This window comes from Dermacentor andersoni, chromosome 2, assembly GCF_023375885.2.
Source record: "Dermacentor andersoni chromosome 2, qqDerAnde1_hic_scaffold, whole genome shotgun sequence".
NCBI classification, from domain to species: domain Eukaryota; kingdom Metazoa; phylum Arthropoda; class Arachnida; order Ixodida; family Ixodidae; genus Dermacentor; species Dermacentor andersoni.
Genome location: NC_092815.1, coordinates 153,508,142 through 153,534,439, shown reverse-complemented (window position 1 = coordinate 153,534,439; position 26,298 = coordinate 153,508,142). Strand labels below are relative to the sequence as shown.

General features: G+C 44.0%; 2 protein-coding genes across 2 annotated transcripts in view; both read right to left on the bottom strand.

Moving 5' to 3' along the window:
• Positions 1 to 14,833, bottom strand: part of LOC126540571 (rifampicin phosphotransferase-like) — a 67,050-nt gene extending 52,217 nt beyond the window's left edge. Inside the window, exons 1-13 of the mRNA XM_050187410.2 lie at positions 14,732 to 14,833; positions 14,339 to 14,469; positions 9,880 to 9,986; positions 9,239 to 9,277; positions 8,635 to 8,750; positions 8,482 to 8,552; positions 8,337 to 8,401; positions 6,743 to 6,890; positions 5,979 to 6,096; positions 5,210 to 5,310; positions 4,648 to 4,719; positions 4,479 to 4,585; positions 2,511 to 2,583 (exon numbers count right to left, since the gene is read on the bottom strand). Of these exons, the coding sequence (XP_050043367.2) occupies positions 2,511 to 2,583; positions 4,479 to 4,585; positions 4,648 to 4,719; positions 5,210 to 5,310; positions 5,979 to 6,096; positions 6,743 to 6,890; positions 8,337 to 8,401; positions 8,482 to 8,552; positions 8,635 to 8,750; positions 9,239 to 9,277; positions 9,880 to 9,986; positions 14,339 to 14,461 (1,140 nt within the window). The 5' untranslated portion in view covers positions 14,462 to 14,469; positions 14,732 to 14,833. The remainder of the gene's footprint in view (positions 1 to 2,510; positions 2,584 to 4,478; positions 4,586 to 4,647; positions 4,720 to 5,209; positions 5,311 to 5,978; positions 6,097 to 6,742; positions 6,891 to 8,336; positions 8,402 to 8,481; positions 8,553 to 8,634; positions 8,751 to 9,238; positions 9,278 to 9,879; positions 9,987 to 14,338; positions 14,470 to 14,731) is intronic.
• Positions 14,834 to 23,060: 8,227 nt separating this feature from the next.
• The window catches only part of LOC126540574 (uncharacterized), a 65,712-nt gene continuing 62,474 nt past the window's right edge, over positions 23,061 to 26,298 (bottom strand). Inside the window, exons 9-10 of the mRNA XM_055076458.2 lie at positions 24,139 to 24,248; positions 23,061 to 23,212 (exon numbers count right to left, since the gene is read on the bottom strand). Of these exons, the coding sequence (XP_054932433.1) occupies positions 23,061 to 23,212; positions 24,139 to 24,248 (262 nt within the window). The remainder of the gene's footprint in view (positions 23,213 to 24,138; positions 24,249 to 26,298) is intronic.

The following is a 26,298-nucleotide window of genomic DNA, read 5'->3' as shown; positions in this document are numbered from 1 at the left end:
GGCAAAGGCGTCCTGTTCCGCCCGAAGATAAGCCAAGGTGAATCGCATAGTGGTCGCTACCCCAGCAGTCGGGATCACATGACGACGAGACGGTCGTCCTTCCTAGTCCCCAAGATACATCTGGCGAGTGTGGCGGCGCACGATGGCGGTCACGTCGACGGGCAGGCAGTGACACACTATTAACTAGCGTGAATTGGGCGTCGATAAATATGTCCAGCACACACGTACCACGCGCTCTGCAAATGGTGTAACCCCATGCGGTGTGGGGCGCGTTAAAATTTTCTGCTAACATAATGGGACAAGCAGGTTGTTTCTGTCGTAGGTGCACCAACAAGTCGATATACAACCAAGCGCGAAGAATACTATAGGGGCGGGCATAGTACGAAACGATGATAACGGCCGTGTATTGGAAACAAACCAATACGGTCACGACTTCTGGCCATAAAGTGCACCACCGTGAAAGATCAACACGGGTCTGTTGAAGAGTGAATCTTACATAAGCTTCAGCCTTTCCTGGAGAGATATCCGAGCCTTTTCTAGAGATATACCAAGCGTAGCACTCCGATGGTCCAAGATTCAAGGCGATGTGTATGCCACAAATACTGAAAAGGACAGCAGGTCATTGGATATTTGAAGCAGTAGAGCCCAAACACACAGCTTCCCTATTCTTAGACGCTGGCGCAGGTCTCCGACCTTCCCAGCGATGCCGTGGCAGTTCCACCTTAAGATGCCTTCTGGCGCACTTCAAGACGTATTAGCCATCATAGGTTGAGGTTGTCCACAAGAACCGATGTGACATAGTGGAGCTGGTGCGCAAGGATGCGCAAAAGTTCGTAGGGTGAAAGATATTTTGAAATAGATGCCGCGTTAGCCATACGAGCAGGAATGGATGTCGGCGACGAATGCGGTGATCGCGTTCCGTCATGACGATACTGGAGCACTGTATGGCGTTCCTTGAGACGCTGGATTTCATTTTCAAGAGGGTCAGGCGAGCGTTGATCTTCAGCTCTTCGCCCGCCAAGGGAAGTGGCGTGTCTTCTATCGACTGTGATGCCCGTTGTAGTCACGAAGTGGACGACCTAACAGCTGCTCTGTATGTAGGTGTGGCATCACCTGTCGCTCTACTTGCTGCTGTGACCTGGCTAGCGTCCTCTTCCAGCGAGGCTCGAACTGCGCAATGGTTGCACACGGGGACTTGTTCCATCGATAGATCTTGAGAGGTCTTTGCTTGCGGCCGAAAACGGCGTTGTCGAGCATTCTTAGTGACCTTAAACTTTTTGGGGCCCGTCGTAGAAGTTATTTCATGATCGTTTATATAGCATACCCCGCATGAAAACTATGCTGATCGTTCAGGTTCCATGGTGTCTGTCCTTGGGTGTGTAGGGACAGGATCAAGTCATTTGTCCCTGTTTAAAATAAGGGTAGCAGTACACAAAGGAATGCTTTAATGGATGCGGGTACAATACGCAGCCGTAGTACGAGGCGCATTCAGGTGGGGAATTAGGAGTTTGAAGCGTGATTAGGCCCGTGCGACCTTTTCCTAGGTGGCGAGAAGTCACGACTTTGTGCTTGGGACACAATAGTTCCTGTAGGAGCCTTTCAGGGTCTTCGTCATGCTCAACGCCATTAACCACAGCGCCTTAAATCAGTGGCACCTGCGAGGTACGCCTGAACGGGAGGGACACATTCTTCTGGCACTTGTATCTTGCAGTTCTATGAGATTATGAACTAGTACCACAGCAAACATTCATCCTGAGACCGTATCGGGAGGTTTGTGCAGATCGAAACACTGAAATCAGGAAGCCTCGAGGCAGACATCCAAGGCAGCTTGAATGCTATGGTGGGGCAGAGAGGACATGTGGTATCTAGCACGATGCTTGATAACCACTTTGCATCACGATGTCATTAGCGACTCCTGAGACGTATGTGTTGGTCGTGGAGGCAGGTCTTGTGATGAGCGAGGTCTTTTTGGCACTGCTGGAACTACATTTTCCTCCGGTGGAAGGCTAGTAGGTTCCGTCGTTCTCTTGCCCGAGGTATATTGTGCTCTATGCTGGTGATGTCGATCTTCAGGGTACCGTCTTCGCATGTTGCACTCGTCCCAGGGAAAGGGGCGCGCCTGGCATTGATGGCGGTTGCATCGGTAACGTTCCGCTCCCTCGACACAGCGAACGGCAGCTTGGATGCTCCGTGCCCACGCGGCGAGTACCGTGGGGGCACTCGCACTCGCGAATCCGCAGAAGAGCTCGGGTTGTACGTGACAGCAAGAGGGCGTAAGTGCCGACGAACCATGTAATAGGCGCCAGCAGTAATTATGATCCGCCCAAGCAGTCCTTAAACAACAGGGTTCGAGTAGCGGGGAAAAAACAAGAAACGTTCTGAAAATCCAGAGCTACGGAAAAATACATTCGAGTAGAACGAGCGCTGGCAATGCCCCGTTGCGTATATACATTAGTAGCTTTGCATTACTTCAGAGAACACAATTGCGAATGACATCCATCAAAACATACCTTGCCGTGTGCCTCGAAGCCACACCGAAGCAAAGACATAGACAGTGGGGACGCTGCTCCTGGTAGCACTTCTCTGAAACGAAAATATAGTCTTCAAAGAATAATTCTAGGAGGGAAAAATGTAGCACATTCATGCGTGCATTTGTGCAAATATATTTACTTCGCAATACCATGGTAACTGATATGCGCGAGGAAGACGACTTTCTCAATGAGTGGCGAAAGATAGTATAACGTTCATGCTAAAAAGGGACGCGAAATCAATGAATTCGCTAAATGAACGTGAATTGTACATTGTAGAAGTTAATATTTCAACTCTATACCATAGAACGAAGTAGGTGCGGACATATTTTGCTAGTGCAGTGCTAGCAGCGCGCGCCGTACATATCGCTTTCTCCGTGACAGTACACTTTTTCGGGAGTGTGGACACATCGTCTCGCTATATATCACATGCTTATGCAGCCTGCTTCCTGTGTGACCTGCGCTTAGTGGTATGCCCAACCTACGCTAACACAGGGCGCCATCTTTACTATAATGCTAGGGTGGATAAGCTTTACCAGCAAGAGCCAGACTATTTGCGGACGCCTATACTTTCCGTCTATGGAGAGCTTAACGTAGGTGTTCGATCCGTTACTGTATTGAAATGTGTATGAGAATGGAGCAAAACCAAAAACTAAAAATGAAAAAAGATACGATAATTTTGAGTGAAAGAAAAACGTAACTGGAACGTTATTTATGATTTTGTTTCGTAATGAAACCGGAACATTTTTCTTGGTTTTCAGTTCAACAGGAAAGTCAGCAATCCGGAACAACCGAAGTCAGGCAACGTCAGCGCTTATTTCGGGGCTCCGCATTAGCGCATATCTCAGGCAGGGATAGTACGAGCGATAGCCGATCAAGCGCTCTGCTAATCTATGCTTGCCGCTCGGTACACTAGCAGATCGGCATCCTAGCGAAACCATTGGCTTGCGCGCGGAAGAGCTTATTGTCTCGTTCACTACGGGTACAACGCTTTGTTACCGAAGTTGTATCGTTCGTTTAAGTTCGTTTTATCAGAACAGTGGTATCGCATTTCGGCGAGTACACTCTATGAAATGCTGCTTCTGACATCATATTCTGTGCCTTGACTCTGAATTCTCAGTTCTAAGCTCAAGCTCAGTGCCTTGAGTTAAGGCACTGAGCATTATCTCATGATTCATAATCTAATTATTAAGAGCAATAAATACCATGTTTTACCCTTCGAAAATTTTTGCGTGCAAATAAAAACCGTTATGAATCATGACGGCTCATTTCTTGTTTCGTTCTGGAGCCGGTTCCGAACAGGGCATTTTTCAGTGCAATGAAACTAAAACCAAAACAAAAAAGAATCCGATTTGACATCGTGGTATACGCCATATAACTAAATTACTTAGTGCTTTCTTTTCTCTCCATAGCTTAACGGGGTAGCAGTATTCCTCTGTCTTCGTCCCAGACATATTTTCTCAGTTCTTCTTTACAAGCTCTCAAACTAACATACAGATACACGTTTGATTCACAGCAGTGCTTAAACTTCATAAGGTAACTCACCGCCATGAGGAACGACGCAGTCGAGAACTTCGGAATATTGGCTGTTAGAGTTCGTTATTGGGAACGAGTAATCGAAACGCAGACGAGCCTTTTTTACTTGCGATCCCATTAGGATACTGTCAGCTTCCTTAGTTATGGAACCCACGACTTCGTGCTCTGAAGTGGAACGCCACAGCCACTGGTCCTACGCGCCTGCTTCAAGTAGTTAATGCGACGAGTTATTTTCACGACAGTCGGAATAACTTTAAGCCACGGAAAACGACTGTCCTCGTAACAACTAAAACAGATGCAAGCAAGCAACTACTATATAAACCTGCCTAAAGAGTGTACTTAAACTCATTCTTGGTACGAATATTCACTCGCGCTACTACAGCCTGCGAATGTTTAGGAACTGCGCCCACTTACGATGCATTTCCCTTGGTCAAAACTTCTTTGGCCGACTTTATACCTTCGTCGAATTCGTGGAGCATCTCGCAGTCACTCTCCCTGAAGAATGTTGTGACGGAGCGGCACTGAAAGGAACACCACGCGTTAGTGTGGCCTAAAATTACCACTTCTAGAGGGTGTTTTTTACCTGCAGCATGAAGAACATTCCATCCCTGAGTGCCCACTCAATGTCTTGCGGTGCTGTGTACGTCTTTTCAACCTATGCGCACAAAAAGCAAAATGAATAAATAAGCATTACATCTATGATGACATTAGGAATGCTCTGAGCATCTGCAGCGACAAAGCATTCGCGACATGCTATGGTGCCTACTGTTCGACGTGTTTATATAAGATGACTTGCACGACGTGCCGATTCCACGCGCAAGATGCAAATTTAATGCCTACAGATGTTTATCGAACAAGTTACTTTTTTTCATGCTCCAGGGTCATACTCACCAGACATAGTTAGTGCCTCTGGTGCTACAAGCGTCCCCTAGGCAGTATAACACTCAATGGATATGTATACACGTGCTATTCTGCTCACACGAACAACGTTTCATTGCGTCCAGTGCTTTTCAGGAACGCTCCCCCTTATCGCAGTGGTTGACATATCAGCATGCGCTACGCTAGTGCAAAATGTTTCCACCCTGTTTTTTTTTCTTGCTTTTTTTTTTCTTGTGGAAGATGTTTCCTCCCAAGCATTTCTTTACCTGTGCGCCAATAGCGGCCAAAGTCTGAACGTCGTCGTCTGAGATGCAGGCACACGTGGTTCTTTCCGTACTTAGCGATACGGTGGCCACACCACCGCCCTCTGCAAGCAAATGACAGTCGCAAGGCACACAATCTAAATAAATACAGTTAAAACACATCTTAAGGTCTGGTAACACGATAGACGCCCTTCGTTTATAGGCAAGTTACTACTGTCAGTGTATAATGGAACCCTTAGGCTTAGATGCTCGCGTGGTTTTCCCGAGATCTCACAAGGCCTGGATTACTCGGGACACGCGGGGGGTTTCTCCCATTTCGTGGTCGGTAAGCTTTGTAGACACTTATCAAGTCCAAGGATATTTTTCCACTTAAGCCTTCGAACCCCCTCAAAACCTTGGAACTCATGTTGCGCCTGACTAAGCTGTATACCAGACCTCGTGCAATACGCTGTCTCTCTCGCCCTCATATAGTGCTGCGGTGTGCAGTACGAGATTAGTCCCCCGGCTTCCGAATCGTGGGAATAGCGAAATTTTGTAGGTAACCTGACACACGATTAAGCATCAAGGTTGATCATGCTGGGCGAAGTGCGTGAACTTTTCTCAACGGGCGGACTTTTTCTCTTGTAGCTCATGGCACCCCACTTGTATTCATAACTACCGTTTTTTTTGGACACTGAACTTCATTGCAGTGTGCGCTCCTTGCCAAAAATGTGTCTCAAGCGTCTATGTTCACAAATGGCGCACTTAAATGGGGGCAGGGCTGCATACTCACCTGACGCAGTAGTGCACACGGACTTTTGCCCAATTTGACGTGATTCGATGATGGGCTGCTGGGGTCCTCTCTTCTTCAACGTGAATGTATCTGGTTCCGCAGAGGCAGAGACAACTGACTGCGCATTTGGTTGTTCAACAATAGAAGATAGGAACAAAAGCAAAGCGTAAAATGAAATACATCAGCAGCAAATCTTGCACCATTTCTTTCCTAACTTTGACGTCATAGCGAGAGTTGACTAGTTGGCTAAGTTCTGCAGTTTAATCAATCACTATCTTTATATGCACTTGGTCAATCGCAGAATACGCATTACATGAAAGTATCCTTAACAAATTCTGCCGCTCAGCAATTCTGCTGCAGTGTACTTTGATGTGACATGCAAAATAGATGTGAACACTCTTTTTGGATAATCAATGACTAATTTATACAGTTTTTATTGAGAAACCTCGGGGCATAAGGAGACGGCAACGCTGAATGTGCATGTACGCATTGTCTTTAGTTCCGAAATACAAAAACAGCGTTGCTTCTACATATACTCGTACGCACATGGGCATAAACGACCACAGCTGAGGGCAGCAAATGCATCAGGATGGTTATAACTTGAGCCCCACTGCGAAATTTATACAAGGCGTCTTGCTTGAAATCAGAGTCGGATGTGCGAGATGTTTAGAAGGGTAACTTTCAAGAAAGGTAACTTTCATGATGTACTTCATAACTCCATAATTACCTTCCAATTAGGCGAAATCATGCGCCTCGCTTCTTACCTCTCCAATACCGTAGTTGGCGGTCACTGTGATATACCCTGGGTTTCCCGTGAGTGGATCACAGGTGAACATCACACCTGCAGTGTCGGCATTGACGAGCTCTTGCACTACTACTGCCATCGGGACGTCCAAAGGCTGCCCATATTGTCTGCGCAGTCCCAAGTAACAGTTTTACTTTCAGTGATAACGTTCCGAAGTTTTATTTCGTTCGACGCATAATCCTATTCAACCGACAGACTCGCGAAACAGCAGAACTGGTTACCCTGCAAAAACGGTGATTTAAAGAACGATTAAAGTACATGTATCTGCTCTATCATGGAAAATTGGGCATCGACAAGGACGCGTATACCGAGCCTCTAACTCGTCGATCAACTCGGTCTAGCCGCGCTAAGCAGCTTAAAGATTACTACTGCAAAACAGAAGCCTTTAGAAATTCATATTTTCCCCGAACCATTAGGGAATGGAATGTACTTCCTGCTGCGGTGGTTGCCTGCGACACCATCGAATCGTTCTTAAAGATGCTTAAAGAAATTGTGTAAATGACCGGGGTACATCCCTGCCCTCCTTTCCTTTTTTTTCTTTTCTTTTCGGCTTGTCCTTCCACATAATTGAACGCACGTGTTTTCTGATGCTTCTGCCACTGCTACACATTTTTACACACTACCACATTATATTTGTCTGACAGGATGTATGTTCTGTAATCGTTTGCCACGCGTGGTATGCATATATTATTCTAGTTTAGTATTTCTGTCTCTTAAGTGTTTGTCAACTTGGCGCTAAGAGCAGTTTACATTTTCTTATGGAATAATTTCACATTGTTAGCGCTAATTGCTACGTTTTCGCAAATGACACGCTGCTTATATTTTCAAATTCAGTGCTATTTCATTTTGCTCACGCTTCACACCTTGTACTCAGTCTTGTTCGTCATGTATGTAACCACTCCTGCTTAAGGCCTCTAACCAGAGGCTATCAGTAATCTTGAAATAAATCAATAAATAAATAAATAAATAAATAATAAAGCGTAGGAAGAAAAACTGCGCACCTCTTCTGTCCCAGCATCCACTAACGCGCAAAATGTCTGTGCTGGGTAAGATAGTATATTGGTTCACAGTGGATTTTCACAACAATAAATTGTTTCTGGAAAGCATCTGTGGAGATCTGCAGGCGTCATCTCTTTCTATCTTTCATGATGTTCCCACAGAGTAAGTCAAGGGATTGATCCCTCAGGTCACTTCGTATTTTTAATACGGTATTCTCACCTGAAATTTGTTTGTAAAACTATTAAACTACTTTGCTCACCAAAACAAAGAAAGTTACAACAAAGTTCTTTAAATGCGAATGTTATTAGGTGCCAGTAAATTCCCGCCATTGCTACACTTTTCTGTGTTCGGCGGGTCTTTTGAAACATATGCTTTTTAATGCTGCCCATTCAGTTAAGCTGGTACATTGCTGAGAAGTTCAATGCATGGCCGTAGGGTCAATGTCCAGAACTCAAGGAAGTGATCTTCTGGAGCATAATATTGAATATATATAAGATCACTAATTAAAACGCCAACCGTATTGTAATTTCTTTGAGCGTACAATGCAAACCTACCTCTTATAGTTCACATTAGTGAAGCTGAACTGTGAAGCCCAGCATTTCACCACAGCGCTGACGACCTTGAAAAGAAAATGTTTGACGGAGAATAAGCTGCTAGTAGCAGAGTTGAAAGTTCTGTAAATTTGGTTATTTTCATTACGTTTTCATAGCCCCGAACTCCGAGAAGGGTTGTCATTTGACCTGCAGCCGACATATCCTCGGAGTCTTCACCTGCACATAGGCACACATATCCTTGGTTTAAAATTGTGAAACTTCAGGGAAACATCTTCTTGTAGCGTGTTCGAATGCTTACCTAACGCTGAAGATCTGACAGCAAACATTGTGTCTTTGTCAAACTTGGATATGTGGTGACAGATTGATTCTTGGACATCTGCAGGCATTTTGAGATTTTCCAGAGCATTTACCAATCTGCACACACAGAAAGTAATACAGTAATGAAGTAATTGGCCGAATACAGCTTACCAAATATCGCATCTTTTTAAGGCCTTTGACATTTTTTCAACGTAGCCTTCGTGGATGCTCAGCGGCGGATCTCACGTAGCTAAAGTGCTTGCTTGTACAGTAGCAGTTACCCTTCCGCTTGTGACAATTATGGTTAAATTGAAGCTCCTTAATTGATTCCTGGGACGATCCAAGCAGGGCAGCAGAAAAGTTGCCTTTTGATGAATGTTGAAGTACAGAGTTAAAGGGTTTTACAGTAGACTAAAGCAGTTTTCAAGAAATAGAAAATCTCAAATCGTATGAGGACTCAATGACCACCTGATGTTTATATAATTAGTCCACTTTCGTGCGCTCAAATAGCTGTAGTTCGTTTTGACCATTGGAAACAAGATTCTGGCAGAAGTATCTAAAATACTCCTTATTACAGTTTGCGCTTGCCAACACACTGTACGTACCCGAAGCAGGCTTCTTTCAGTGCTGTCTGCCAATTATCCCTGCAAGACATGCGAAAAGTGAAATGACAAATAAACATTTCCGCATCCTCATGTAGAAATATAAAATATTTTTCTCACGTTAACTGCCTTACAAATTGATTCCATCAAACCAATGGCATATTAATAAATGACGAATTCATCGACATTCCACTGCCAAAACATCCGAAAGGGATAAATTGCTCAATGAAATATCTGGGTTAAACTTGTCCTGGAAGCAGAAGGTCATAGAGTGCGTATTATATCAGAAGTTCATGTGGGGTCACTGTTTCCAACTCCCGTGCTCTTCAAGAGATAAAGTTAACGCGATGAGGTTACTGAATCAATACTTGTCCTAGTGCGCTAAATCTGCAAGCGCGCGTGTCGAGGACTAAGAAGCAGGGTATGCTTTCATAGAAAAAACATAACGCAGAAGTTAAAGCAAGTATAATTAGTGAGTTAAGTTTTGATGAAATGAAACCTCATTTTGAAATACGGCATTGAACGTCTCCAATTATCGCAACTTCGGCAAATTAACAACTCATTCCGCTGATGTAGTGTACCTGTTATTTTTTCCCCAGTTACTTAGACACTGAGTAAATTATAGAACATAAAAAGAGGCTCACCTGGACATTGCAGTCTCCATTTCTTGCATCAATTTTCGAAATTCTATACTTGAGGAAAAGTGCTTGTAAGACTTGGTTGTGACAATAAATCCCCGGGGAACTGAAAACTGAATTAATAGGAGAGCATCCTGATCACATCCTATGAGGCAAACATGTAACATTTCAAAAATATTTTCAATGATGCACGTAGCCAGGTCTAAAAGTATATAAATTTCGAGCTTTAGGCACTGCGCGTGGACATTATGTGACCTTTTGCTCTGGACGCTTGTTCTAGGCTGTCTGTGAAAACTTCGAAATTTGGCCAGTGAGAGGGTCGGCTATTCTGAAGTTACAACCGAGCAAAACAATAACATAAAAACAAAACCAGGTTACACAGTAACTAAGCTATATTCAAATATGTCTAATGTTTGCGGAGACGTTTGGTATTCGCGTGTATTTCGACTGAGCGGTGTGCTCTAGTGCTTCCAAACATTATATTACGCTGCCTAATGTTTGCTAATTTAAACACAACTGATTCAAAGTACTGCGTGCCTATGATGAAAATTACAGAGAGCGAATTTCGTCTTAGGCCAACTGGTCGTCAATGTAACTGAGCTTAATGACGATGCTGTTCTTGGTACTGTCACAAGTACATTGATTAACGTCTTTCCAGCAACTCTTCTTTAGCTGAGTATCACCGTTATACGGTTGCCGTTCAGCGCAAAAGGCGCCTATATTGAGTCAATGTTCCTTGAAAATTGCTAGTAGTGTACCGAGAGATCCTTGACTGGTCATATTTTCCCCGTGACACGAATGGCCTCGTATAAATTCTCGCTAAAGGCGAGAAAAGTGGCAACCGCAAAGACGCTGCCATGTTGCGACCTCTCATTTTGTAACGCCACAAATAATCAACATATGACGCAAAAACAACCATTTACATGTAGCACATAAGCGTGAACAATGCGTAAAGTTCGGTTCGCACATTTTGGAGACGGACAGGATCACGATTCATAAAAGTATGACGCAAGATTTCCGGCGCGTAAGAGGATGCGTTTGCATGTGCCTGAACTAGATGGCGCCACTATGCAGAGCTAGGCTCGTCATCACTTTGGTTGCGCGTCTCGTCTGAATCGTCACTCTTCGTCTGCACCTGCGAGCCTGTACAGAATCAATATCGCGGTGCCATTCCGGTTGCAGATATGAATGCATGGGTGCTATGGGGAGCTGTTCCTCTAAATTTGTTCTCCAACGCACGCGTCCACAAGCAATTTATCTGGCACGTGCGGCAAAATATGAATAAATAACGAACAAAACTCAACCAGTACAATTAGATTTGACGACTGACGAGTGTGCACGTATTTGTATGATTTGAGATTGGCTTCTTTCTTTTTTTTTTTGGGGGGGGGGGGGGCGAAACTTGCGTAATAATATTCGAGGCTTTTAGCTCGTGCTTTTAGCTATGTTGCTGGGCTCTTCACCAACACTGTACGTGAAATCTGGTTGAGGCGCTGGGTATTGCTTCCTGTACCTCTAATAATACTTCTAACCTAAGTTACGAATCTAGTTCCTTACTGGTCGAATATATACTCACCAATAACAAGCGAAAAACATAATCACAATAACACCAATGAGCTCAGCCTTTTGGCTCTGAATCTAACCATGCAGTTTGGATTCGTAACCTATCAACACGTGTCTGACCACGCATTCCAGAACAATTGCTGGCTTGCATTTGAGAATGAACTACTCGCCATGTCTGTTTAACCAGGTGAAGCACCTTTGATGTACCAAGTGTTTTTTACCTGCGCATTTTTTTTAATTCCCTGTGGTAGATAGTACACTTCTCATCATTGAGCTATATTACTAGATGAGGCGGCCATTACTTTTCCATTTTCTCTTCCAATCTGACAATAGAGATGGAGGGGTTGCAGAATAAAAGCTACTCCAGGGCAGCTAGACGAGTCTACAAACCTAATGTTCAGCAGGGAGGCAGTACTAGAACTAGAGCCACATTTAAGAAACACGCGACTGTACTCACTTGATCCAACACTAAGTCTTCGAGCGCCATCACAGCTTCGCCGTAGAGACGCCACGCTTTTATATCGACTTTGGTTGGGCGTTGCCTTTACTAAAGCCTATGCATTCCGCATAGGGATGACCGACAGCCTAACCTGTGACCACTGCGGCCATGAAGAATCAATTGGCCATATTTTGTGGGCCTGCCCGCAGTACAGTACACAGAGGGCATGCGTTCGCCACGGACTTGACCAACTGGACGACCAAGCGCTATCCGAGAAAAGAGTTCTCCAACATCGAAAGGACCTACCGTCACAGAAGAAGGCCGTGCAAGCGCTTTTGCGCTTCTTGCGATCTACCGGCCTGTGTGAACGACTTTAACTGGAACGCCTTTTGTGTGTGTGCCTCCATGTGTGCGTGTTTTTCTTTTTTTCCTTTTTTTTAGCGTTTTCCTCTCTCATCTTTCTAACCCCTATCCCCCATCCCCAGTGTAGGGTAGCAAACCGGAGACTCATATCTGGCTAACCTCCCTGCCTTTCTTCTTCATTCTCTCTCTCTCTCTCTGTACAAAAAAAAGCAGATCAATTGTTTTCGTTTCATAACTAACATAATTACCGATTTACCTTTTTTGCATAATTACCTTAGGGCGCAAATTTAACTCAACGGGTTGTAGCCGGTAAGCTGGCAAGGTGTATCCATTTGGAACGAATTCTTAGAACTACACCAGTTTTGAGATAATCAATTTCAATGGGTCCAGCAGGCCCGCGGAATGGCCAAAAAGATTGGCCTGACGTTCCCGATGTGGGAGTCGCCCGCGGCGCGCTCACGCGCGCCTTGTAGGACCTCGATAAAGTTTTTCAACCAACCGACCGTAAAATGCATTCAGGTTCCATTTACTTTTGTGCTTGAATGCATAAAACATCACTAGTGCTGAAATGCGGGCTGGTTGGTTATTCATGATCGTGAAGTATCTACACGTAAAAAAACACCGTACGAACGCGAGCGTTGCCTTTGTTGAGCGGTCGTTACGTTCGTCCTTTGTTTTTTTTTTCCCACTGGTTCTTTGCTAATAAAACTAAGTGGAACAGGGAAATGCTACCGCAAGTTTGACGGTGCATATATCGAAGCCGGGGCTATCCTAAGAATGCTTTAGAAGCCGATATGCCTTGCACGCTCACTAGCTGCAATTCGTGGATTGAAATATGTGCCGTAAGGTAATTAATTGATACCTTAAGTAATGTAAATATCGTATAAATCATTTTTACTTCTCGTAGAAGTAATGGCCGCCTCATCATGTTATTTAACTCGAGGGTTAGAATTGTGCAGTCTGCTACATGCAATTTCGAAGAATTTGGTCCAACTTAACAAGAACACCCTATATAACTGGCGATAGCTATCAGGAAATTTCAGATACAGGTAAGCGTGTGTTGTGCCCAGCACTAACTTGAAACAGTGATATTCCAATGAAAAAGAGTCATTGCCAAGAAAACTGAAGCGATGTAGGTGTGGCAATATTATCAACACGTTGTCTAAAATTCGCCAGAATGTGAACTGAATAAAACTATGGAAAGAGCAAAGTGTCATTGCTTAGTGGTTGCAATAAATGAACAATAATTTTTAATGCGAATAGCATCGTTAGGATACTTCTCGCGTCTTCCACTGTCTCTGTCAGTCTATCTGCTCGTATCTCTAACTGCTTCTCCGCTAAACTGGGTCAATGGGTATAATGGATCATTGTATAATAGCTAGAACATCAAGCTGCTGTGCTGAGGTAACCGAGTTCTAAACCAACCGCCTGAGCAACTTGAGCCATCGTATATGCATAATATCTTGTCTTAATATGTACTAGCAAACGCGCCAGGTGCGGACTTCCAGGCGGCGCCTCCAGATGACGCAGCGCCTCCAATGGGAAACGCGAAAGAAAGAAAGAGCCCGACGGCATACGAATATCGCATATAGGACGCGTTTCTCCGTTGGCGGTGCGGTGTGTCTCTACACCGCTTGAAAGCTAATGGCATTAACGTCGACATTCATTGCGATACAGGCTCTGCCATAATATTTTGTTACCTTTAAGCAATCGCTTGAATGTTTTGCGTTCATATCTTCTAATCCACAACATCAGTAACCACTCTTTCCTCTTGTCCTTGGTTTTTCAGTTGTTTTATACAATATCTCCTTCTCGCATGTTACTTCTCATAGGTTAGAAAACCAGAAGGTGAAATAAGACAGTACCGGTCGAATTAAAGGTATTCAGAATTGCGCTCTACGAATGGTATACGAGACCATGTTTATTTCTCAAGTAAATTTTCACAGTAAATCTCCATAGTGAATTTCCTTGCCAATACCTAAGCCTACGTCATACGTAGGGTATATCTTCAGAAATGCCTGTTATATCTATGACATCACGCTTCACGAAAGCTTCCTTTAATCGTGAGTCAAGAGATGTTCATACTCGTGCTTTACCCACCGTGTGCACTTCCCTGGCAATGGAGTCAAGCACCGCTAGAGACGAACCCTTGCCTCCTGTCAAGTCTGGAACTTTGCTGCCCGGTTCGCTGATATCTGAGACAAGGCGATGTTCATCAGGCATCTTCGACTCTGCACAACACAGGAAAAGTGAGAGAAAGCCGCACGTGCTTATACGTTTTCTGAATTCTCCATGTGGTTAGTAAAATCGAAAATCACATGTTCGAACACCATTTCGGTGGTTCAACTTTGCATGCCACAGAAATTGCTGAAAATTTATTTTCATTTGGAAAGTCGCCTGAGACTTTTGGCGAAGACCTTGAAACCGCAAGGTTGATGATAAACACGATTGCTTCGGCACAAGCACCTCACGCTTTTTGTTCAGGAAGCTTACCTTCGATAATCTTGTGCTTCAGATATGCTGGAATGCTGCAACTTCTTTGCTGTGCCCTGCAGTAAAAGCAGTAAACTAACGTTGTGTTGTAGTGCTTGCGGTGGGATGTCGTGGCATCAAGCTTGATGCCACGTAAATGCCACGTCAGTTATAAAACTACATTTCCCAAACTAATGCGGATAAGGGCAGCAAAAGCGTTAAAAATTATTAGAATTAAAGGTGATTACAAGACATTATTTCATGGAAGCTTAAAAAAGAAAGAACTAACTTCCCCGATTCCTTCGCCCCCGAACTTAGTTACTTCGGCAGCAGTATTCTCCCATCGTAAAGCTTACCACACTGTGTTATGATGATGATGATGAGTATAATGATCGAACTTTGCAAAGCGCCCTCATTAAGAGAGATAGACGAAGAATCGAACCACAGGAGATATGGTAAAGCTTGTTTTAATGCGAATACTAATCTTTCTTTACTTCAGCTGTTTTAAATCTATCTATCACATCACATCACATCACTTTATTTTCCTTAAAGACCCCTTTTGGGGTGTTACATAAGGGGTGGGGTTTACAAGATGCAGGTGTTCACAGAAGTCGAAAATGTGGATGGACAGGTTATGGCAGCGACATGGTGAGGAAGGCCGTTCCAGTCAGTTGCTGTTCGTGAAAAAAATGAGTTCATGAAGGTAGTTTGTCTATCTATCTATCTATCTATCTATCTATCTATCTATCTATCTATCTATCTATCTATCTATCTATCTATCTATCTATCTATCTATCTATCTATCTATCTATCTATCTATCTGTCTGTCTGTCTATCTATCTATCTGTTTAATTTATTTCTTCTTAAAAGCCTGAAGGTCTTAGATAAGTGGGAACATAAACACATGTGAACTTCAATTATTTGAACAAAAATGCAAAACATGCACCAGAAATTCAGTCAGTGAAGTAAAAGATACAACTGATAATACAATGTTAATATAAAAGGTAAACAGTAGTAAAAATCACAGCAGGCAGATTACTAAGATGTGGTAATGTAGGGAACAGTGGTCGCCTGTGGCTGCGTAGTGGATACTTAGTTTTTCGTCAAATTTCTTATGTTCAGTGAATGCCAGTATATTTTCTGGGAGGGAACCCTGCAAAACTACTCAATTAGGCAAAAATCATAAGCCATTCCAATCTGTGAAAGTGGCTGACCAGCGAAGCTGTTTAGCAGACGACACGGAGATGACACATAATGTTGAACAAAGCTGCGAACTCATTTATTGTCTCGATCGGTGGTCATTATTTCACTCGCAACTGCAATCACATTCTTTGATAATGTCAAATCGATGCACGTACGCCATTACGTTGTCGGTTGGGCCGGACGGGGTGGCATCGCAAGGGATATGTCTGCAACACGGAACGCCTAAACCACTCCCTTTCTGCTACCGACACATCCACATTGCAATCACCGACAACGAAAACAGGAGTAGTGTCATCGCAGCTAATTCACGCAAAGTGAGTAGCCATGACCCTTACGGGACTATGAATAATTACATTTTTTGCTTGCTTACGGGTATGCGTCATTGCTCACGGTGGGTATGGTCCATTGCTCACGGGGGTATAAGCCATTTATGATGACAGTTTTCGACATGCTGTTCTGTGTGTTGTATGCGTGATTAGAAAGAATTTACGCATTGTTTGCTTCACTTTGCTGAGTGCTCGTAGCCTCTTCCTTGCGGAGCTAGGAGCCATTGCGTTTTTCGCTTACTTAGAGGAGCATGAATGCTTGCGGGGGTATGAGCCATTGAAGATTATTCTCTTTGTTCACGGAGGAGGAGGAGGAGGAGGGAGTAAACTTTATTGCCCTAAAAAGAGCAATTCAGCGGTCGGGCTGGATGTCTTCATCTTCTATTGGTTGATGCCGATCTCCGGCCTGCATGGTTGGCGCCCCTATTCCAGGGCACCACTGAGCGTGGCTGCTCGTCGGGCATGATCCACCAGCCTCCGTTGGAGGCTAGGGTTGCCGCTGGAGAGCACGCTCTCCCACTGCTCCGCACTCGGATTTTCTATTTTGTGGAATGCCTTATTCGTATTGCACTCCCATGTGATGTGATAAAGTGTGGGTATTGCGCCACACCACGGGCATGTGTCCCTGTATTGACCTGGGAACATTTTGTATAGTTTATGTAAATTTGGGAAAGTTCCTGTCTGCAGCTTTCGCCAGTAAACTGCCTGTTCTTGAGTGAGTGTATTGTGAGGCGGGGGATATCTGATCCTCGTCCCTCTATGGTAATTTAGTATGTCAGAGTACGTTGGGATCACTGTCATGAAGTCCTCAGGATCTCTGTTTAGGTCCGCTCGGTTTGTATGCTCGCGAGCGATCCTATCTACCCTTTGGTTGCCCTCAATCTCAGTGTGCCCCGGTACCCAAAAGATGGTGTGTCTAATGCGTTTATTCTGTTGGCCAGCGCGAAGGAAGATTTGGAGCGCTTTTAGACCGATTCTGCCGTTAATGTAGTTTCGGCATGCTTCCTTGGAGTCTGTTAGAATTATAAGGGATCTATTTGTGCGGTAGAACATAAATGCACGGAACTCTAGCCATATACAGCTTCGCTGTAAAAAGAGGAGTTCATAAATGCCGTGCGGCCGTTTACACGCGCTATTGCCTTGGTATGGCTGAGTCGAGAGGATGCTTTATAATTTATTTTAGTAGCACATGGCGTGATTTCGGGTGATAGAACAAAGAGTGCGGCAGTCAATGCGAGATATGACATGCCAGATATCTATCTAGCTTTTTACGCAGAACGAGTGACCCAAGTTGTCCACCAGCTCCTGCCGCTACGTATGTGCTCCTGGTCGTGATGTCGTCTTGGTCGTTTTAGTACCGTCAGTCCAGCCTCGTCATCTTACTCTCGTCATGCCGTAATCGTCCCCCCTCCTACCCTGACCAAGTCACTCGAGTTGTATAATAACTTGGGCTGTGGGTATGGGCTCGTATTCCTGATGCCCTCGTGGTTGTTGCATAGCCGTCATTACAGTTTCGTCATACGACACTGTTCGCAGTTGTTTGACCAAAGAATAATGCAAATCTGTCTTTTTGTTCAACGTGGTTGAGGTTTTTGTTACCTTGTTGTATCTGAGTCAGGTAATATTGTTGTGTCAATGTTAGTTATGCAGTACTTAGGTCGCAAGTGAGGAGGCAGTTTCAGTATTAAGGACCTTTAAGGCTCGTTGACTCGTTTTGAAAGGCACCCTCCCGTCTGGGACCTTCAAGTCGACTACGAGGCGAAAGCGTGTACTGCAACTGATGTCACGACCCAAATTCAAACAGCACCACTTACGAGTTTTCAGCAATGCCATTTTCTTATATTTACATTTTCGATACAACTATACCTATACACTCTAACAGATGTACATCCTTTGAGGTCAGGGTTGCCAGATTGTACCCACCAACACGCCCAAACTTTTTCCCTGCTAAAATTGCCAGATTGGGCTATCAATAGCCAAATTGGGCTGTTTTTTCTCCGAGTTGACGTCAGAATTTTCCTTTTGGCTATGTGGCTATTTTTGAGCTACATCTTTTTCCTCTGTAAATGGAGTAAAAATAGTTAACCAGAAATGAAAAGTACGTTGCAATCAAAATGCAGACGAGAGCAGGTTAAAGAAATTGAGCACGTCTGCTACAAAATCAAAATTTGCAAGTTCTATGTGAGAGAACACATATGCATGTCAAAAGGTCAAGGATCGCGTCCTTTTGATAATATTAATTAACAAAGCTGGCCTCAGGAAACACGTCTCCATCGGCGAAATAACGCTACCCGCGCGCGCGCGCGCCAGCGAACATCGACTGTTGCTGTCTCCACATGTGAGCTTTTGGCGTCCTACGGTGGCGTCCTACCTCGGTGGCAGAACGGAGGGAGAACACCGAGCTCAACCCAACTGAAATTTGCCGAATTTTCTGCCTACCACGTGGCGCCTACGTGGCAATTCGCTCGGACCATTCCTGCCCAAATTGCGCCTGCTCCAACGCCAACGTAGGACATATCCTCTTCCGTTGCCCCACAGCCACCACCGTCATCCGTTCCCTACACAACTCCAAACCCTCCTCCTGTCTTTGCTATCACTACCCGTATCACATGCCGCCGTCGAACGAGTATTCAGCCAGGTCTCACTCATTAAAACCGACCTTCGAAATAGAATGTCGAACGAGACATTGGTAGCTCTCCTCCACGTGAAGTTTGGCCTGGCCAGAAACGGAGGCTGGTGCAAGGATTTTAAACCGGGCCAACAATTTTTGTCCCGTTTCAGCTCTGACATTTTGTGTGGACCAAGAAGTTCCACTTCGCAATAAGCTCGTGATGCTGAATCATAGCAGACCTTTTATGTCTATATATCGTACTATATTTTGTAACAACCGCCATCTATTGTTTGACACTTTGCCTTGCAATTTTTTGTAGTTTTTCGTTTGGTACATTGTGTGGTGTTAAGCGAAATTATCATGAGATGTAAATAATAAAACTGAACGCCTGAATACATGCCATTGCTTAGCGTGTTTAGTGTGCCGTGCTGTTTGTGTGTTGTTCTTTCTGTGATTTTTTGGTGCTCTGGGAAAAATAACACAGTACATTTGCAATGAAGACCACATTTGCCTTATCATAAATTTGCCTGCATGCCAGCGTTTCTGCAGTCCTTGCGCTTGTGCAGCATCTGTTTACCGTGCCGCATGGCCTCCGTGACGATGCGCGCGGAGGTCACGCGTGGTCTAGCGTGGAAAACTAATATGTAGGTATTATTGCTGAAAATTAATTCAGTATGCCTAAGAAACGACATCAGAAAAAGACAAAGCTTTTTGGCTACTTTTGGGCTCCCCAAATGTTTCGCTTTTGGCTAAATTCGGGCTACTGCGGAGGCCAATTTGGCTACCTGTGGTTGAAGCAATCTGGCAACCCTGTTTGAGGTGTATATTTCCCACAGAACAATAATCATCATCTGTCTTGCTTGCGTTTGCTTTCTTGAAAACGCTGCACTCGCTACTTTCCTGTCGAGAATGCTCTGTGATACTGATAATGCGCACGCCGTTCCTGACTTGGAAGTACCGAGCTCGCAGCGTTAAAGAAAGAAAATGCGGGAAAGAGATATGACGATTATTTTTGTGCGGCAGTGTCGATGTTTTCTACGTTCTTTTACGCCAACCTTATCATCTGCGCAACTTGTATAGTGGGCATATGCCATGCTTGAGGTTTACATTGTTTACTCTCAATACACCTTTTATTGTGCCACCGACGCTGTTTTCATTAGCATATCAGCATATAATTGCACGCACGAACGCCCGTCATCTTGTACAAGGATTGTGAGCTATGCACATTATTTAATCCTCGTCTACGACAGTATTGCTGATTCTGACTTCCGAAATACATACACACCTGCCACTGCTCTATAGCTAGTGTGAAGCGCAAAGTTTTCACAAATTTTCCTGAACTGCTGTGGAACTTTATTCATTATAGAGGAGCCGTATGATAGACAGATGCGCCGAGCCGCCTCGCTAGAAATGTTCCGCCTTTCGAGAAAAGGCTACTCAAGTGCGTAGTATGGCCGAAACCTTTGATCGCATTTCTGACTGGCTTCCGCTTCTGGTCACTTGTGTACTCTCAATTTTTGAAGTTTATTTGGACTATGCAGCGTAGTGCACCTTTCATTTTTGTTCCGTCTGTTTAGAACATAATGTTCTCTATGCATTGCTCAAGTTTTTTTTACGAAATAAAGAAAAACATGAGTGATGGCTCATTAACATTTATTTATTTATTTATTTATTTATTTATTTACAATACTGCCAGTCTCATATCGAGACCATAGCAGGTGGGCATATGATTATACATACAGTGCATGTTTTATATACCTAATGGTAAGAGCATGAAAACATGTAAATGGAAATACATAAAACAGGTTCAATGCACAATTTTACAACATTAATAATATGAAGAACAAGAGAAACTCACAGAAATAGTACGCTTCAGGTTACATGTACGTAAGGATTATTACAGTGTTATAAAACAAAGAAAAAAACAAAGGGGTAAATGTTTACCTACAGTTTCGAAAAATGGGAGTTCTGACGATTATATATGCATGAGATCTATTCTTTCCTCACTAATTATTTCATCTTCTAATAATTTAACAAAATCAGACTGAGATACTGTGTTAGTTACAGATGCATCTAGGTTATCCCACTCGCGAACAACACGGGGGAAAAAGGAAGACTGGAAAGTATCGTTATTACAAAGGAACTCGTTTAGTGTATATGCATGATTATGACGAAGTACGCGGGATTTAGAAAAGGTAACGTATGCAGAAGCATTTATTTTTAGTCGGCTGTGTAATATTTGATGCAAAAATTTTAGACGAGCTCGTTTTGCTCGTACACCCAAAGTTGCAAGCCCTGACTGTGTTATAAGAAGAGTAGGGGAATCACTGCGACGGTATTTTCGGTGAACAAACCTAATTGCCTTTCTCTGGATCTTTTCCAGTTTAGATATGTTTGTTTTAGTGTACGGAAACCATACGACATTAGCATACTCAAGGACAGGTCTCACAAATGTAATGTAAGTTAAAAGTTTGACGTTAGTTGGTGCCCACCGCAGGCACCTTTTGAGAAAGAAGAGTTTTCGTAATGCACAAGTAGTAATGTTGTTAATATGTGCTCTCCAGTTAAGGTCGGACGTTATTGTTAAACCAAGATACTTATGCCGTTGAACTAAGTTACGAGGCTGCCGTTAAGTGTGTAGTGGAAAAACAATGGGTGCTTTTTTCTCGTTACTGTCATGCAAACCGTTTTGTTTGTATTAATGGTCATTTGCCAGTTATCACACCATTCGGTTATTTTCGCTAGTGCATTATTGAGCAGAACTTGATCTTGGTGATTGCGTATTTCTCTGTATATTATGCAGTCGTCTGCAAACAGTTTGATTTTACAATCAATGTTATGTGTAATGTTATTGATAAAAAGTAAAAATAACAGTTGACCTATTACTGAGCCTTGTGGGACCCCTGATGTGACAGGCACCGGAGCAGATGGGATGTTTTCGATGGCGACAAATTGGGATCGGTGAGATGAAAAGTTTTTTTATCCATGCAGTCCATATATATATATATATATATATATATATTCTTTTTCTGAAACTCTGGAAATGAGGAAGCTCGTATGTCGAGGCGGCCTACTGACGAAAAAAGATAATTGTGTGTTGCCGATGCCGAAAATGGTTGTCGTCAGCGTAACATGATAGCAGGTTGGACGGACCGACGGGATGAGCAGGGAAGAGACTGACGGGACGAACCGACCAGGCAAACCCAGTTGCAGACACTTAATTGCTGCCCCAGCAATATAAATGCAATGATTAAACGCACGCCACAATAAATAGGGTCATTTAATTACACAGTATGACGTAATAGTTCTGCGGAAACGCGCAAGGTGGAAATAATTATTATTAACGGAAAATGAGACATCCACGTAACCGTAGCGATTGCTGCAAAGGAAACCCATACGGGTTCCTAGAAAGAAAAGGCCTTGCAGTTGAAGAAAATTCGTCCTGGTCAGGGGCTTGAACCCGGGATCTCCGCGCCTTTCCGGGACAGCCGCTCTACCATCTGAGCTAACCAGGCGGTTAGCAAATAGCAGGGCGAAGTCGAATTTGTCAACAACTCGAAGCAAAGGCAAGAGTTTGACGTAATAGTTCTGCGAAAACCCGCAAGGTGGAGAGAAGTATATATAGTTAAGGGAAAATGAGACATCCACCCAATCGTAGCAATTGCTACAAAAGAACCCTCTATGGGTTCCTCGAAAGAAAAAGCCTCGCAGTTGAAGAAAAATTCGTCCTGGTCCAACGCTCGAACCCGGGACCACCGCCTTTCCGGGGCAACCGCTCTACCATCTGTACTAACCAGGCGGTCAGCAGATGGCAGCCGCCTGGTTGGCTTAGAGGTTTTTCTTCAAATTTAAGCATTCTTCAACCACGAGGCTTTTCTTTTGAGGAACCCGTATGGGTTTCCTTTGTAGCAATGGCTACGATTGCGTGTATGTATCATTTTTCCTTGATTATAATCAATTACACAATATACCTAATGCCAATAATTTGCACAAGTAGTCATACGTAAAGTATCTCAGCACAAAAGTTCTACCACGTTGTCAAAAAGCTCCTAATAAGCCGCCAAGCTTAAGCGTTATAGAGGTACCCGGATAAATCAAAATAAAGGAGCCTTGCACACTTCGTGTAGCTATACAAAGCAAGTTATTCCCTCGATTCTTTGAGTCTTGTCGTACTAGAAAGAAGAAATTTACCAAAATTGTGTGAATTTTTTTACCTCTTGACAGAAACAATGAAGCCAGATCCGCCATTTTGTCCAGATTTGAGGTCCACGGCAGTGACATGGACTTCAGAACAACTATGCTCGGTTTGGAAGACCAATGGTGGCGTCACAAATTTTACGTCCGCCAATAGAGGAAACGTACCTGCAAGAAATATACCTTGACAATGAAAAGAGCGTGAATCATTCAAAATGCAAAACGGTGTGGTTAGATGGTACATAATACATTCTGGTTTCTTAGATGCAATTTAAGACAACAGGCTTCTAAAGAAGGAAGCTTGACTAACATTAAAGAACTCCTAATTATGGCCAAGTCTATGCAATATGGAATCGGAACCTTCATATTGGACGAAGCATTGCACAAAGTTTTATTAGTGTTCCGAAGGGTGCCAGCCAAATGGCACGAGTGTTTCCACAAGCTACTCTATGACACAAGAATAATGACGACACGGCGTTATGTCTGAGCCACACTGCAATCCGGTGCACAAATACTTCTTTTTTTCAATCGTGAAGAGAAAAGCCTTTCGTGGTGCAAGTATTCTGGTTATGCCATTCCGTCATCACAGGTAAAAAGGAGGTCAGGTGGTGCCAAACTTTAAGCCCTTTAAGCCTTTAAATTTTGGTTCTTCCCAAACTTTTTTTTACCCTTTACCATTTACCCTTAACCATGTTTATACGTGCTTTAACATTAGACATGCTTGGCTGCAACTGGACTTTTTATGCTCATTAAGAACCATTAGCATAAGGCTATCAACCAATTCAAGGCACTATTTCCGGCGTGTATCATAGCTTTTACTGGATAGCGTTTGCCACAATGTAGACTTGGCTTTTTTTTTATATATAGATTTCATATTGAATAACAATGATGGCTAATCCTACGCGAGTGCTGCTTCTTTTCTGCGTGCGTTACTAGGGTGAGTAATATGGGAGAAATTTTTTTATGGTTTACCGCATTCTTGAAGAGCAGTGCCTAACGGTTTTATGATGTCATTGTAGCTGTAACCCAGTCGCCACAGCGCCCGCTGTCACGGCGTAGTGGATAGAACGTCGAAAACCATTCTGGCGACTCACCACTTCGCAGGCGTAGGCGGCCACGCTGAGCATGCACATCAGTGCTTATAGTAGCGTAGTCAATGGGTAGCATCGTACTAGCCGGGGCATATATTGAACCGTAGTAGCCACTGAAAGAAAAATGCGCGAATCTGTTGCTTCTTTCTTCAGTGAGACCTGTTACAGAAGCATTACTGCTACTTTCCGCGTGGTCACTATATAAGCTGAAGAAACTCTCTTCAAATGATTGTCATGTCATAACCAAGGTGAAGAAATGTAGCGGAAGTGCAGGCCCATCATCAAGCACGAGGTAAGAGAGAAGCCAAATGAGGGCTGCCAAGAGTAAAGCGGTGCCTGGGAGTGTTCACAATACATGTACTTTGAATAAAGCATAGGGAAAACCATTGCGCATGCTACAACTAGGCATAAATGCGCGTGCGGTGAGTGGTATGAAAAGCTTTTCGGGCTAGGCACTCTTACTAACTTTCGAATTTGCGTTGCTGGCTTTGCGTGGCTTGCGAAGCCACTGTAGCAACTTTCCGGTGTCCAGGCCATCGTGTTCGATTTGAATTATGCCTTGTTATGTGCCTTTCGTCGCGACAGCAACACTTAAATAATAAAATCAGCATTTTCTCTGTGTCGTACGTCTTTCTGAGGGCAATGTAATAGCGATGTTATGTCTTCAGTATCTGAAGCAGCCGTATAGCCGCGTACTTGGGCACGGGAGTGGGGGTGCCCCGAAATGAATCTCACCGCCCATTTTTCCGAACAGTAGTACAAATGGCCGCAGTATAGCGCACCGCTTTCTCTGGCCCGTTGAGGAAGGTCGTGCACTGGGTCGGTAATAAGGCGGCGCATTGTCCTATATTTAAATACCCACCTACCGAAACGTCCAGTATTGCGACAAGGAATGCTTTGTATTGAAATGGAGTAACGCGTCTATATGCCACAGAAATGTCGTCGTTCCGTTTCCCGAAGGACAAGGACTTTGAAACTCCCTCATGTAATAGTTAAGTCTGTTCTTGAACTCAAGTTTCCTTCCCTTTTTGGACTTCCGTTTTAGATCATTCCCACGGGTGCTTATGTATCGTCATGCACACAGGGTGATCTTTAGAAATCGCATGTGGCCGATAGCATTATTCTTCGCATCGAGTTTATTATTTGAAGGAGCGGACATTATTAGCACACATATTCAACTAATTAACAAACGTTTGTTCTGAGTAAATGTACGACATATATCGCTATTTACGAATCATAGCCAGTGAATTTCAAGCCGTATCTACTTGAAGGGATTATCCATAATGGCACCAGTTTCCCGAAGTGTGGGACGAAACGCATGGGCGTTCCAGTGCTATGGCGCGTGCGCGCGCGCACGCGTGTGTGTGCGTGTGTGTGCGTGTGTGCGCGCGCGTGTGTGTGTGTGTGTCTGTGTGCGTGCGTGTGTGTGTGCGTGTGTGTGTGTGTGTGTGTGTGTGTGTGTGTGTGTGTGCGTGTGTGTGTGTGTGTGTGTGTGTGTGTGTGTGTGTGTGTGTGTGTGTGTGTGTGTGTGTGCGTGCGTGCGTGTGTGTGTGTGTGTGTGCGTGTGTGTGTGTGTGTGTGTGTGTGCGTTCGCGCGCGCTTCAATTCTTAAAATATCGTTTTGTTAAAACAGTCGCCGTTTATCCTAAAAGGCGAAGCATCGATTACGATGGCAAATTAGTAGACAGCTATACGAAGTAAGCATAGTAGTTTTATCGACCGCGAAATCTTTCGAACATTACAAGCATGGTGCCACGCGCGCACAAGGAAATATGAACCCATCTCACTCGATGGCCGCGAAAACTTGCTGTCAAAACTCTGACATAGAGAAAGAAATTCAACAAGAGGGACACTCGGCGAATACTGGCAACAGGAAGCACGTCACGCCTAGTGTTCGCCCCATCCGTAAGCTGATGCTGGCATCAGAAAAAAAGAATGTGAAATGAACTTACAATGTTTTATTTCTTTGTTATTCTTTCCCACTAAAAAAAAAAACGATTGCGTATAGATGAACGCTATACTTTGCAGCTTATTTTTCTTCACTTACCTCGCAACAAGCTAATGGCACACCAGAAGCACCAGATGCATGCGCGAGACAAGCTACTGAAGCGAGCGAGGCCGGCGGCGCATGTGAAGTTCGCCTGTTCGGTGACCCACATGCCG